The sequence below is a fragment of the Apteryx rowi genome, unplaced genomic scaffold, assembly GCF_003343035.1.
Source record: "Apteryx rowi isolate R43461 unplaced genomic scaffold, aptRow1 scaffold_278, whole genome shotgun sequence".
Classification (NCBI taxonomy): Eukaryota; Metazoa; Chordata; class Aves; order Apterygiformes; family Apterygidae; genus Apteryx; species Apteryx rowi.
Window position 1 is genome coordinate 619,812 of NW_020449174.1, and position 15,252 is coordinate 635,063.

General features: G+C 48.3%; 1 protein-coding gene across 1 annotated transcript in view; it reads right to left on the minus strand.

The window, feature by feature from the left end:
• Window positions 1-11,489: 11,489 nt before the first annotated feature.
• Window positions 11,490-15,252, minus strand: part of PTS (6-pyruvoyltetrahydropterin synthase) — a 5,241-nt gene continuing 1,478 nt past the window's right edge. The window contains exons 2-6 of the mRNA XM_026068680.1: window positions 15,101-15,180; window positions 14,040-14,062; window positions 12,921-12,977; window positions 12,487-12,557; window positions 11,490-12,008 (exon numbers count right to left, since the gene is read on the minus strand). Of these exons, the coding sequence (XP_025924465.1) occupies window positions 11,867-12,008; window positions 12,487-12,557; window positions 12,921-12,977; window positions 14,040-14,062; window positions 15,101-15,180 (373 nt within the window). The 3' untranslated portion in view covers window positions 11,490-11,866. The remainder of the gene's footprint in view (window positions 12,009-12,486; window positions 12,558-12,920; window positions 12,978-14,039; window positions 14,063-15,100; window positions 15,181-15,252) is intronic.

A 15,252-nucleotide genomic window follows, 5' to 3' on the forward strand; every position in this document is an offset into this window, starting at 1 on the left:
TTTTGCCTGCTCCAGATTTTCACTTGCAAAGACAAAGGAAACATTTTCTTCAAAGTTGGATCCAGAGATTACTCCTCAGAGAATCTGATAGCTTTAAAGATTTGCTCACATTAGTAGGAATGTAGATTAGCTCCATGGAAATCAATGGATTGACACCCCTCGTTTCCATTAACACTAATGGAGCTGCATCAGTGGGAAGTGTTTGCCAAAGGAAACCATAGCCATTAGCCTGATTGGCCTTATCTGCAGGAAGGAAGAATGCAATGGTTCGTTACAATAGCGATTCTAGTTACAAGGAACAGATGGTCACAGCAAAGTGCCACCCCATCGCAAGGCATTCCTATCTCATCACTGAGCAGGGCAGTAAAGCAGCAAACAGCACGGGGACTAGCTCCAGCAAGCCGCAAGGACAGAGTTTCACGTGGAAAAAAAAAAAGTACTATATGGTTGGAGGGCAATACAAGTTCAGAATGACTTCATAGTTCTCGTCCCTTTATCTGCTCTTAACATCCCCTTTATATTGCTCCACGGGGCTTATGTAAGACATGTAGCTTCTCTTGTTTGATTTTTTTTTTTCTCACCCTTACCTCCTTCCACAGGGCATATATCCTCTTTTCTGATAACACCACTGAGCTCAACACGGTGACTCTGAATGAAAAAGGTAAATGAGCTTCAGTTGGGCAGTTAAACAGCAAGGCGAATGGTAACCCAGCAAAGGCTTCACTTGTACTTTGATGTTTTGGGAGAGGAGAAAGATGGACTTGGTCCATCTCCAGCTGAAGCATTTCTCATCTCTCCAGTGATCAGGAAACAAGGCAAAGACACTAGAGCTAGCTAGAGGTTTTTCATGATACCATGCTGAACTTAAAACCTCTTCAAACTTCCTTTTGGTTTTAAAGGATATAAAATAGCTACAAATGGGAGGAGATGCTTATTTATTTCTGCAGGTATTGGCACAGGCTTTATCCTCCTGTTCACTCTGTGTGAAGTGGAAACTGTGACTTTGCCATCACAGATAACGTCTCCGGTGCCCCAGAGAACCCCCTACCACCCAGGAGCCTCAAGGCCCACACTGGTGGTGCTCCATTGATATCAATAGAKACGTTCAGGCATCCCACTCCCCTACCATGGGTCTGACCCCACATTTCTGGGAAGGAGAGTTAGATGTGGCCTCTTGCAGTAGGTTTGTGGTASAGCTGGTCCTCTCCATTTCTAACCCACCCTGGGGGTCTCCTTCTGTTTCAGAGGCGAACGCGACGACAGCACCACCAACCAGCACCCCCAACTCCATCTCTGCGGTTCAGAGCAGCACCAYCTTTGTAGCCATCGCACAAGTGGTGCTGCTGTTTGTCACAAGCAAACTGCTCTCCTAGAAGTCGGGGAGAGGAAACGACCCGGCTGTGCTGCACCTTTCCTCCTTGCCTTCAGCACGTGTGGGAGGGCRGGCAGCTGATCTACTCAGGAAAACTATTTTCTTCATGTATTAGGATGATGACTGCACCTCTACATTAAATTATAAAGGTCTGTTTGACCAGAGAGCTGATCCTTCCCTTATTCCCCTCGTCCAGGGCCAGCACACTTGGTAAGATGAAAAATTTCATAGCAAGTCAGAGCTCACTCTGTTCAGAGCAGCTAGAAAAGCACCGCGTCGCCGAGAGCGGGTCCCCGATAACCAAGGGGCGCCACGCGAGTTAATTCCTCCCTCATCACCTGGGCTTCTGTGAAGCACGAAAAAAGCATGAAAATGCCTGCGAGAGGGCAAAGGCCCTCCTCTCGTCAGGGTACTGGCGTCTGTTGAGAAGCTCCAGGAGAAGCCTGCTCTCAGCTGCGTGGCCTGGGACCCACGCTCACAGCCTGTGTGCACGAGAGCGAGTGTTGGCATGTGTGCGCACACCTCAACGGCAGTGTCGCACAGTCGCCCGTGGTATGGTAATCAAAACAGGGAGACGAATCGGGAATGGGGGGGAGGAAGGGGAAATACGGGTTTCAGATTCACCTGACTCAGCCAAGTTAAAACCTCCAGGGCATGCACAGAAGAAATAGATGTGCCCACCAACCCTTCCCAAGACAAGCCGGAGATCCCGCTGGCAGGGTATCCTCCACAAAGGCCCTGGGCCTTGCGAGCTTATTTTTCATACTGCTCTTTAGTCCAGCATCACCTGAATCTTGTTATTTCTCTGGATGCCCTGTAAGGTTCCCCTGTTCTTGTTCTGGAATGGGCGGGTGGGTATTTCTTATTTTTTATTTTTTTTAAAAAAAAATCAACAGCTGATTTTGCTTTAGGGCAAGATTGGATGGGCCACTGAATGTCTTGATTTTATTATATTTGTTTGTATTTTTATAAGGATAATGTTTATCTGGGAATTTTCAAGCTTCTGGAAGATAATTTTTCTTAAACTAATCTGAATAAATTAAGGAACGAAAGTTGGCTATTGCATCTGATGTTATTTCCTGGCTTGGCTGAGATGTGGCAGGGAAAGTCGAAATGACTCTGAATATTGTGAAATATTTGGCTTTTACCCCCACAGATAAGCACATAAAGACACAAAAAGAAGTGAGGACTGTTCATGGCAGTCCTCTGCAGGGTGAATCAGAAGGCTTTGGAGGGCAGAGTCCAAAGGACATCTCTGTCCCACCAATCCTCTGGCGGTTTCCTCCTGCAAGACACTGAGCCCCAGCTCATAATGGTATTTTGATGGCTATGGATCAGAGACCTGGCTTTCAACCTGGGGCCAGCAGTGGTCCTGCCAGCCCTTTCTGGGGCCTCAGCTACATCTACCTTTTAAAGCTTATGGAAACAACAGGAAGCTTTAAATGAAAGCTCCTGCTTTATCGCCATGCGCAGACTGCCTGGGCCCAGATGTACCCATCAGAGGTGACTGGGAACCACCCAGTGTGTAAATAAACTCCCCAGGTTGGCCTTCAGAGGCTGCCTCCTCCAGAGAGCATCTCTCCCCTTCATTTCACCACGCAGAGAAACTCATTCCCTTCACCCCCCCCAGCTCAAAGGGAGGAAGCAGAAGGGACTCAAAGCGGTGCTATCGTTGGTGCTTATCAAAAGCGTCATTATGTCCTTCAGGCACCGGAACGAGCGGGACGGAGACCGTCCCTCCCCTTCGGCAGCAGTGCAGGGCCTGGCTCCTGGAGCAACAGCCGAAGGGCGGCTCCCGCGCTCAAGGTCACGCTGCCCCCGAAGGACGCCCGCGTACCGATTCAATTGTTGGCTCTTATCGCACAAAAACACGCTCCTGGTTCTCTGCGCCCTCCCTGCCAGGAAGAAAAATAATGAACTAAGAGGTGCCGTTTACTTGGAAATACTAAATTATACACTGGCATGACTTAATTTCTCCACCTGGCCCGGGCACCTCATCCTTTCTTCCACACCGTTGGGGTCTCTCGGTGTTTTCCACCAGCACCGGCAGCTCCGCAGGCCGGGGCTGTCTGCCTTCACGCTCGGCAGTGCCCCGAGGCAGCGGAGGCTCTGGTCTCCCACCCGGGGTTCCTCTCTTCAGAGACAAACGCAGGAAGCCAACAGCCTTCCCAAACCACACGGGAACAAAGCAAAACGGGAGGGTTTGGAAAACAACTCCCCTCCTGAAGTGGGGACTACCCTTATGCCCAACATGGAGTGTCCAAGAGCTAGGTCCATCCTCCTTCACCTCCCCCTCTTTGGGAGGGCTGCTCTCTCGGCCGAGCTGGATGCCAGTTACTCCCTCAGCTCACGTGTGCTCAAGCTCTTCCGCTCAAAGACAATTTTATGAGCTCTGTGGGGAATTCACAGCATAACATGAGACCCAGCAACTTTGTTTAAAGAACACACAACTGAGAAAACAACCACCACAATGTTGCTGAGGGACACACTACCTCGGGGTCTACCTCACCCTTCTTTGTTGTTTCCCAACAGCTCTTTCAAGCAGCAAATAGCCCAATAAACTGGTTGGCAAACACTACTCATAAAAAAATTGCAAGCTGCTTTATATCTAACCTGCTTGCTCTCACTTCCCAGAAGCTTGCTACCACCAGGTTATAATAGCAAATGGTGGGGAAATCATGGGTGAATAAGGATTGTAAGCACCAACCCAGGCCAGGTGCCAGAGAAGAGTGCAGAAGTGGCAGCAGGGAGGTCTGAGGACCTCCTGCACTGTTTCCCAGGAGCTGATACTGCTCCATGGCTCCCAAGGAGAGGAACAGGAACGCACCTGCGATGGCTGAATGCACTTGGCCCATTGCATCCCCGTGATTCCTGCAAGGTGTGCCAGAGGAGGAAACAGCCCCTCAAACCCTCCCCAAGGGCTTCGTGGTGCTCGAGAGCCAGAGAGGATGGCCACACGGACATGGTGCTGTGCCCAAAGGGAGCTTCGCTCAGCGAGCACCGAGCAAGAGCAGGGCACAGGCTGCCTCAGCTTCCCCAGCTGCAGGGGAAGGAGGGCCCTGGGGGAAAGCAAGATGGGCAGTAAGGAAGCCACTTAACACACCATGCAGAAACCACAGCAGCAGCTGCTCCGGGGAGAGCAGGGCCAGCTGACCTGAATTGCCAAGGAGAGGAAGGCAGCTGCCGGGCGGCAGCAGTCAGGCGCGCTGCCAGGTGCCCTGCAGAGGGAAATGAAACTTTGCTTGGGGGCCTGCCTCTTTCCCTGCGGCCTCTGACAGTCCCGCTGACAGCCCCGCAGTTGTCTGTTTATATTTTTTTCTGCAAGGGAACGTTGTGATTCATGACAGGGGAGTCAGGACACAAACAATAATTATTTTCCTTTGTAACACTCACTGAAATGTGCAGACCAAAATGCCCTTGCAAGGCTCAGAGCTATCAGTCTGAAACCCTGTCCAGGGGAGCGGGCACGTCGCACGCAGTCCCTGGGATAGGGGCCCATGTCCCCTACTTCCCTCCTTTGTAAGACAGACTTAAGTCTTCCAGCACCTAATGTTTTCTCCCTGACTTAAGACAGATATGTAACTGCATATCCTCGCTAGAGATACCTTAGGGTGGGGTCTGTTCTCCCCAAAGGCAGGCAGGATGGTGGATAGCCGTGCTGTGAGTGCGGGGAGATGGGGCCCCTTCATCCCAGCCTTCTTATCCAGACTCTGTTTCGGTTTCCGTGGCTCCGCAGAGCTGACGCTCGAGGCTCTGCGCTGGCCGGTGGCGCAGCTCAGAGGCAGGACTGCAACCTGRGAAAGGAGCAACCTGCCATCACTCTGCTTAGCTGTTTCAAGGAAGAAGCAGCATGTAGTGGTGAATTTGCCTACACCTGTCCTTGGACCCAAGCGCAGTCACTGAATATTGTGCTGTAACTGGGAATTTGAATCTGACATATGGAAATTCTCGTGCTTCAGCAGGAAGGGAAATAAGGGTGAGGCCTCGAACCCCTAAAAAGCCCACACCAGCGGGTAAAAGACATCATCTGAGACTAAAATATGGGAAAATCCTGCTGTAGAAAAGACAAAAGCAAGAAGACCAAAATTAATGAGATGGTGAGATTACAGCTTAAAACCTCTGTCCTGTGGCAGGGAAAGCTAGTCTGCGACATTCAAAATAAGGTCCCTGGCTTCCACCCACATGCTGCTGTCCCCTTGTGATGACCCTGTCCTCTCCCATCCCACCACATCATGTCTCTTGGTGAGCTGTGAATGACGCCAACAAAAGAGCCAGAATCGCTTCAGTTTTCTAGTTCTAATGCACAAGCAAAGCAAGGCCTTCCTTTGACTCGGAGCTAACGTCCCAAGAGACTGCAACACCTCCTGGCCCTGCCAGCAGGACAGATGCTGGTGTCTTCCTTCCCTGCCCCTAGAGGCAAACATGGAGCCATTCGATCACAAAACCTGGATCGGGATGTCAAGTATCGTACAAAAGTTGTGGCTGCAGCAGGGACACGTGGCAGAGCCCGGGCAGGTCCCAGAGCTCCGCAGATGCATGTAGGCGACAAATGAGTCATCGGATTTGGCCCTTTCCCCTAGAAAGCACGGCGTGAAGTGCGCTGCTGCGGGGCTAGGAGGTCCCCACGGCGGCCGGGGCCCGTGGGCCCGGCTGCTGGATCCTGGGCTCCCTTTTGCTGCCTCTAAGTCATCCAGGAGCCAAAACCTGGAGATGCCGTTCAACCTTTGCCCCTGTGACACTGGGGATCAACGCCGGGTCATCTTGGAAAGAATCCCTAGTTGGCAGCAAATACTGAGTGACGGTTCGTTCAAGGGCCCGAAACAAGCCTAGGCAAACACACTTCTTCCTTTGCTTTGCGCTGTGAAGAGCCCCGCTCCCCTCGCGGCACGGCGGAGCCTCGCTCCGCAGGCGCCCGCCAGGCGCGCGGCACGACAAAGTCCAACTGCAGGCACCCGAAAAGGACTTCACTGCCTGCAGAGGCAGAGCAGAGGCTCTCAGGATAGATCAGATGAGCCCTGAAGCCTAATTTTTTTAGGGAGACATGAAACCCTGAGTTAACCATGAGGGGGAATCTGTTACTGGGAGTTTTTAGTTTTAAACCATTTATTAATAATTAACAGAGTGACCACAGCAAATGTCTTACTGTGAGCAATAAAGCTCCATTAAAAATTCTCCAACCTTCCCATGGGCTTGCTGTAATGCCTGAAGTTTAATGGCTGTTGTGATAGCCCACCATGCCTTGCAGAAACCAGCAGAACAGGCCCCAACTTCTTGGACTACAGATTCGACATCTTGTTGATGTTTCTTAGCTTACATAAAGCAGGAGGAAGTGCAATGCTCATTTTGGGAGAAACCCATYGATCAGGATTAAAGATTAATTTTATTTCCTTAATTTACGTCACCCAAAAACCTCACTGCTGCAGAACAAGATGTAGCTTTAGCCCTAGGCCTCCTGTTGGCTGTACCTGTCTCTTTCCAGCGGAAATAACAGCAATGTTTACTCTCTCAGCAGCCCACTGGAGATGGATATGGACAGTAGGAGACAGTCACACTGTATCTGTAGATCTAAATAGGGACATTTGGCTCAGAGATGACTTAAAYTGGGCCAGCATCACTTTGTCCCTTGCCACATTCTCAGACATTTTTAAATAACTTTTAAAGCAGCTGTGAGTTTTCCAAATGAGTGCTTCAGTGGAGTATCTCAATAAAGAAATCATACCTCTGGTACACTAAAAGTTTGCTTTCCCTCCCATCCTAATGGCTCTCTTGTACATATGGACATCCACACCCACAGCAGTTAAAAGAACAGTAAAGTTGCAAGGTGAAGCATGGGAACACCAGGAAATACTCGAACCATGGCTTTCTTGGCTATAAATCACCTTCCCTTGTGCGTGTGTGGTAAGATCACACCCTCTTCCCCCCAGGCCCTGGCCTCACTGATTACACAGGACAGATAACGCTCACTGCAGGAGGACAGCTTCAAAACGCCCCTTCTCCTCCTCACTTGCTCTTTCTCTAGCACTGTTTTCCCCAGAGCCTCACGCTGCACTTCCGCAGGGTGGGATCGCTCTCCCCATTGCACACACAGGGAGATGAACACCTGGAGACTGCTGGTAGTAAGAGTCAGGGAGGGAGCAAACACTCTAATGAGCTTTGAAGTACAGTATGCTGCATTACAGATGACTGCCCACTGGAGGAGGGAACTGGGTTTGACGGCCCCAAGATTTCCTCCTAGATTTCTACCCTGTGTCCCTGCAGACACACATCCTAGGCAGGGCCCCTGGAAAACGAGGAACGTGCAGCAGATAGCTAGGAAAATGTTTCCAGGCGAGTCAGCCCTCCGGCTCGAGCCGGGAGCTCTGGGCAGAGGCAGGAGTGGTCCGTCTCCCTCGGCTGCTCAGCAGCTCTTACCGGCGGCATTTCCTTCTCCCCTGGAGCCCCCAGCTCCATTCACAGCGCGCCGCCCAGCCGCTGCACGGGACAAAGCCGGCGGCTCTCCATAGCCTCATTTCACCTCCTGTTCCTTGCCAGGGCACCACCGGTGCTGGGCAGCCAACAGGGCAGAGGTCCTGTGAAAGGCCGGCGATGTTCACTGCATCCCTGCCACTGAGCACATACACAGAGGAGCCACGTTACAGGAGCAAGCTTCAGCTCAGGAACCGTAACACGTGGCCAGTCGTCTGAACGCCGGAGGAGCAGCTCCTGGTGGGGGCCCCGTGTCCCACGCGCAGCCCCTCATCAGCAACGATGCTTGGATTATTTATTAACTTGGTCATTGTTGAGACTACAATGAACTATAAATAACAGCGTAAGSAGTGGTGTGTAAGACCAAGCTCCAGAACTTGGCTCAAAAACTGCTGTTTTTCGCTTTGCTGCTCCTTTTGCAATGGCATCCCTTATGCTCTGCCCTGTTTCATAATTTCAAACGTCATGGGAAAACGATCAATTCCCACTCCCCACACTGCAAAAGCTGCGCCTGAACCCAGAGTCCTCCTGCAGTCACTGTGTTCCAAGACCAGAAAAGAGAACAGACTTTTTCTCCTTGCAGCGAGGCCAAATGGGAAAACGTCCCCTAGGAACAATTAATACAAAAGGGGGGCTGTTGCAGAACAGCTTTGCTTTGAAACTGGGCAGCCTCAGACTTTGCTTTGCTTCTAGTTGGCAGAACCAAATGGTCACGTTAGCTGAAGCACAGCGTGAGTGTGAATACAGCAGCGGACACCAAGGTGGCCAGCTTCTCGCACAGGCTCCCCATTCACTCAGTCTCTGCCCTGACACCACCACTTTTCTAAAGAACCTGATTATTTCTCTTTCCAYGTGACAGGAAGAACTGAGCCTTCCAGCCCAGTGCCTGCTAAGCACAGCACAGATAGCACATTCTSATCCTGCTGCCGTTACACTGCTATTTACACTCATGTGCACTGAAGTCAGAAGTCTTGCTCCTACAGTAGCTCTCCTGGGATCAGCTTTGACCTTTTAACTTGCTATACTGGACCCCACTGTCACCCGAATGGTCCTCCTTCCAACCATTTCATCGTTCAATAAATAAGCTACGGCACAGGGATTCTTACTGAGTTAATTCTCTCCTTATACCACTCTCCTGTGTATTTGGAGGCCGATTCCTACAGAGACTTCCCTACATGGAGCTCATACACACCTGCAAGGATCCAGATCCTTCTAAGAAGTTAGGAGAAGGGACAGAATATATTGCAATTTCTTAGGATACCAGCAATTAGAATTCCAGCTCTGATACTGCCAACTCCCTTCACCCAAGCTGCTACCCGGTAGGCCAATTTATTTCAATACATGCAATACAGCAATAAATAGAAATGCCCATGTTACTGCAGGACTTTATCAGTGCTATACTACACTGGAGAAAAAAATAAGGAATTTGTGCTAGTTTCTGTGACCCAACACCTAACTTTTGCTAGCAGCAGCACTGAGCTATGCTACACAGATGTACCTATTTGTTTGTTTTTGTCAACAATGTCAACAGCTGAATTAGGCTTCTGATAAAGATACCACAGGATCCATTTTAGTCTCTGTGATTCACTAATGACATCAAACATGTTGTGACTCATCAACAGCAGCTATCATCCAGTACGATCTACGTCATTTATTACAGCAAACCGGAATGATATACCATCCTGACAAATTACAGACTGGCAGAAGCATTCAGGTAAGCTGCAAAAACTCCTTGGTCAGAGCTCACACAAAAAAAGCTGACTAGTGCCATTGCTGGGGGAAAAAATAAAAGTTGTGTGAGGGGGGGACCGTGTTCCCTTCATTTGATGTACTGAGCACGCCCTACTTGGGTGACACTAGAACGAATCTGCAGGCAATTATTCTCCAAAGGACTGTGTTTAAAGAGGAAAGACATGAACACTGGAATCCCAAAGGCAGAGGTTTTGCTCTGCCAAAAAAGAAAGGTTGGCAGGAACACCGCTCATATCCAGCTGTTCCTTACAAGCCCCTTTTAGAAGCTCACCAGAAAGTCTGAACAAAGATGGATCAAGGTAGGASACAACACAGAACTGTGGCCCATATAAAGCAGTCACGGTTTAAGAGAAAGCAGTCAAAGTATTTTTTGGAACTATAAAAGGCATTTTTCCAGCCCAGTTGATAGCTATGGAACGATACTTTGCCCTCAGCCTGTAGTGAAGCGAGACCGAGGTTAACTGTTAGGCAAGGTTCATTAAACCTTCCAAAATGCTGCTGTTTGCTATCACTATTCAGACACATAATTTCCTTGTAAAGCGATGGAATTATCACCCTGGATGTCGCTTTTTTAATTATGGGCATTGCTAGCTTCCTGGTCATATCTCCTAATTACTCTGACTCCCCTTCAGGACTTTGCTCATGTGGTAAAGAGAATCACACACAGTACTTGCACTTCTGCCTCTAGGTGGAGAAGTTGATCTTATGACCCTAAAAACAATAACTGCAGTTGTACAATAATCCTTCCCTAACTTGTTTTACATGCATTCTTCCTGCACTTAGCTTTCACAGTATGCCTACAATTTCAGGAATCTTCGGAATTACTTGGTTAGTGTTCATATAAACACATCTCACAACCTCATCCTTTTGTAACAGCCTATGCTGAACTAACAGCGTGGCATCACCCGATTTGCGAAGGAGACAGTTGGAAGCACCAGCACCAATGACTGATTCATACTAAGTGCTCCTTTTGTCTATGAGACCTTTTTGGCACGGACTTCTGATTATGAAAAGGCTAAGTAACTGCAGATCATCACAACAGGAGCACCAGCTGACTGCTTCCTCCAGAAAGGAAAAACGGGAGAGTTTATTCCTCTTCCTACAGAATTCATAAAAGCTACCTTAAGAAAAACATACTTGACCTGGCTGCTTGTGCCTACAAGTTTTTAGGGGGCTTCAATGGACAGAGTCTCAAGGTATCACAGGTCCTTCCCTGCTGTCAGCTCTCCTTGATCAAACTAGCAGAACAGAAAGCCTCCCATAGCAGGGATGGCTCTACAGCAAGGTGAGGATTAAGCCTGTCCGTCTGTTCTGGTCCTGAGTTGAGCTAGCACCACAGGATACTAATGAAGTGAACACTTACACTATGATGAGACAAACTCGGCCAGAACCTGATAACATGAAAAGCATTCTCTTAGTACAACTTCACAGGAGTGGCAACTTTGGGATAGCAGCTGGATAACCAGTATTTAAGGGTTTACTCTCACCTGTTTCCCATAGGACACTTTCACCACTGCATCAGGGCGCTCTTATATGGTTGGGGCTGCAATGTTCCCATTTCCTCTCCCACTCTGCTTTCACCCTCTGCCTAGAGTTTTCAGGCCAGTGTGTCCTGGCAAAAGCACACAAGCCAGCCCAGTTTAACCAACAAAGACATTCTAATTTTTTTCCTCAGCTCTTCATGCTGATTCTCAACAATATACTGTTCTCTTTAGCTTTGCAGTTATACTAAGAATTGATTTGTATATAACTGTATTACTCACTACACCAGTTCCTTATACAGAGACAGACCTGCTACCCATAGGAAGAAGAGTCTGTATCACCAAAGAAAAAATTCATGCAGTTGTCATTCTCTATCTGATCAAGAAACAAACAAACAAAAAAAACAAAGCCCAGGCTATTAAAAATCCATAAATTAATCCAATGTTTAATTAGAGAAAATCAAAGCCTTTTGTGATTGCAAGGGATATATACTTTGCCAGACCATCTACTCTCTAGGAAGCTGCTTTATTTAACACAGTACAACTGCAGATTTTACATCAGCTTGATGGTTGGGGTTTGCAAAACAGGAATGTCTTGGAAAAAGGCAGACAAATCAACAAATTCTGTGAACCCCAACTGCCAGATTGCTGCAAGAATTCTTGTAAAATACCTATTCCTGTCCTTATGAAATGCATAATCAATGCCTACATGTAARAGATACAGCACACAGGGCTGAAGTAATTCACAGATGTGATTAGGTAGYGGGGTTTCTGATCAATCGAGCTTAAGCTCCTTTCACTTCTCAGAGATTGTTTCTTCTCCTTTGTACACGACAATGTTCTGGTCCGTTTCATACACTTTGACTTTATAAAGAGTCCCCACAGGCAGGAGCTTCTTGAGGTTCTCCCAGATGAACACTGCAACGTTCTCAGTGGTGCTAGGAGTGAAATGGGAGCACATTGAGAACAGACAGCGATGGCATTTGACTAGGCTGCACCTAGAACAGACATGATAAAGGCCAAGGAGAAGCAGGCAGCTTTCACGAGATGACACACTGACTGCAAGCAGGGCTTGAACCCATGCCAGCAAACACATATAACACTAGCTCTAATTAACAGGTTATATCTGTCTCCCCAAGCCACCTACAGAGCAGGCTCACTGTGAGAAGTGCCAGTCTGCAAAGGGCTCCTTAGCTGCGAGTGAGCTGTGCCTTCCAGAGCATGGGGGACCACAGCTGCCCCAGCAGGCCTGCACCCAGCCAGCCACGGTGAGGCAGCCACAGGGATGGAGGGCAGCCACAGCACACACAACACGTGACATGCACAGCTGCTTTAGAGGCTGCTGCTTCAGATGTATGACTGAGCCCCAGAGACCATGCCCCGGCCCTGCAATCACAAGGAGTCCCTATCGCCCACCTCACAACCTCAGCAAAGTAGGGCACATCCTTATCCAGGTTTTTGTGGTCAAGTGGCTCCATGATCGCCTCCTGCAGGCAGACAACAGCAGTTAGCAACATTAGCAGCAATTAGCAACAGCAATAGCAACATCAGCAAGACTGTCCCAGTAGGGACAGCGTACTGGGGTTCAAATTACCAAGCATGTGGGTTTGGAGGAAGGCAACAGTATGTTACGAAAGGATAACAGCCTTACATCCACCTGTTAACTTCCTAGCAGAAGACATTGTGCTGCCTCACATCACTGCACTACAGCATTTAAGTCTGACATCATCTCTTAATTTCTTCTTTATTTCGTACATTATCAACTCACAGCRTCTCCACCCTGGTACTAAACAAATTGCTAAGCTCTAACCACTTCTCACAGGGGATGTCTAGGAAAGTAGCACTGTTACCTGCATATATTCTTTCAGATCTGTCAGGTTTAAAACCATCCCTGAGACTGGATCAATCTGCAAGGAAAACAAAAGGGAGCTCAGTAGCCTGGCTACAGGTCTTTAAAATGAAGGCAGCCATGATCCAGTACAAATCAGACTGTGAATGAATATCTGTGTGCTCAGGACATCTGACTCACAAGAAAAATCTCTCTCCGCCTTCTCACGCTGAGTTCCAGCTCTATCCCTGTGATGTCCTCACAGGCTAGATAGAGCACACAAACAAATCCAGTGGCTCTGCTGTCTCATAAAAGCCTACACCAAGGAGGAAAAACTCTAAAACACTCAGTCTTCAAGCAATGATTTAGCATGACCATAAGCAGGAACACAAGCATTAAATCACTCGGTTGAATAACCAGGGAAAAACAGTCAAAGACTAACCTGAGCTCAGGGCGTCCTCCATCCACAGGAGGCACAGCTCTACGAACAAAAGCAGGTTCTGCAGGTGACAGGGAATTTCCGGAACGGGGAAGGAAAAGGCTTTAAAATTTTTGATTCAGATCTGAATACAACCCCCCTCTTCAAGCTCCCTGTGAACTGGAAACCTTACAAAAGCTGTTTGGGAAACATCAAAACCTAAGTGCTATCAAAACAACTCACTCTGCAGAATACACAAAACGATGACAGGATGGAGGGTAAAAAGCAACTCTGAAAGCAGAAGTTCCTTTTGTCCTTGCAATAAAATACCTTGAGAAAACAGCAGAGAATCAAAGAGGGCAAGTGCTAAGCCTCCCTTTGGCTCAATAATCATCCAGAAGGTGCCCCACGGATCTGAGAGCAGAACCTACCTGTTCTGCAGTAAGGTCCTGGCAGACAAAGCTCTGTGCCCAAAGGTAGATTACAAGTCTGGGACTTAAACATGGTCACCTGCAAGCCCCTGCGAGATGCAGGGTGAAAAGGACAGTTGTCTTCAGAAAAAAAAATGATTACAGAAAACCTTCTTCTACAGTGATGTATACAGAGCTTCCTCAAACACCCTGGGAAACCTAGCAATTGAGCTGGAAGTTAGGAATTGTGGAACACAGAGACCCACCTATACTGTTGCTCTACGTAATGGAAAAAAAAGGTGATCACACTTACCTCTCCACGCACAGTGACTACAACTGAAAAAAAAGAAAATATCAAGTCATGCGTGTGACACAGGGAACCTAAGTGATCAGGACAGGCAGCCCATACATCACTAATCCACCCGGACCAGTGTGAGCTTCCTAAYGCTTAGAAGTGGGACTGGTCTTACAGAATAGTTATCCACTGTATAAAGAAAAACTACTCGGAGTCACCCAGCTCCTAAGAGAAGTCATTCTTCAAGGTCTGATGCTCACTATCCCTAAAAAACCGCTTGCAGCCAGCCACAGACTAGCTGACTTCTCAAATACCTACTTTCTATACCCTTTGCACTCAAGATAAGAGTCTCTTCATCAGCAAAGTCTTCTGGACAAAACCAGAAAGGCGTAATGGTCTGAGCCTGGTTGTGATTCTTCTCAGTGGCAAGAGCTCCTTTGCCCACTCTAGAACAGTTGGAGAGGCATCTCCCTTGTTTTCCAGGAATTTTTGAAAGTGGGAACATCCTTCTTATATGAGAAGGTAGGCACTGTTGTCCCTGTAACTCAGCCTTAAAATGAGGGACATATTTTCAGTCCAGCAATCAGTCTTCCCTGGTAAAGCTAGTGGCTCTGTAGTAGAGGTTTCAGGGTACCTACAACACACAGACAGTCTGAAACTGGCCTGTCAGCTGGAGAGATCTGATTTTACCTGCATAGGGTGCAGATGCTAGGAGAAGAACTTGTGAGAACAACACTCAGATAAAGTTTATGGCCTGTTTTAGTTGCATGCATTTTGCTTAGCAAAAATCACCACTTGAAACACACTGCGGATTATAAACAAACAGCTTTGGTTTAATAAAGTGACATTTTGAGAAAAATATTTATTATCTATCTAATTTGGGTTGCAATTCCATGCAGAGGTTCAGGCCTCACTGCTGTGGAGGATTCATTTCAATTCTTCTTGGAAAAAACAAAACAAAAAGGAAGAGCCGCCAAAAGCCAGGCCGGACCGCTGAGACGCACGGCCGGCCTTGCTCTCCTGGGGTCACCCGTGTCCACGACTGGGCGCGTACGCACAGCAACCAGCCAACTCCTTACCTTTGTAGTTGTGCCCGTGGCCGTTTGGATTATTGCACTTCCCGAAGAGCTTCAAGTTTTCCTCGTCGCTCAGTGACTTGCTGCACGGGGACAAACACAAACACACACACACACACACGCAGAGGGGGCGTTTGAGCACGGCACGGCACGGC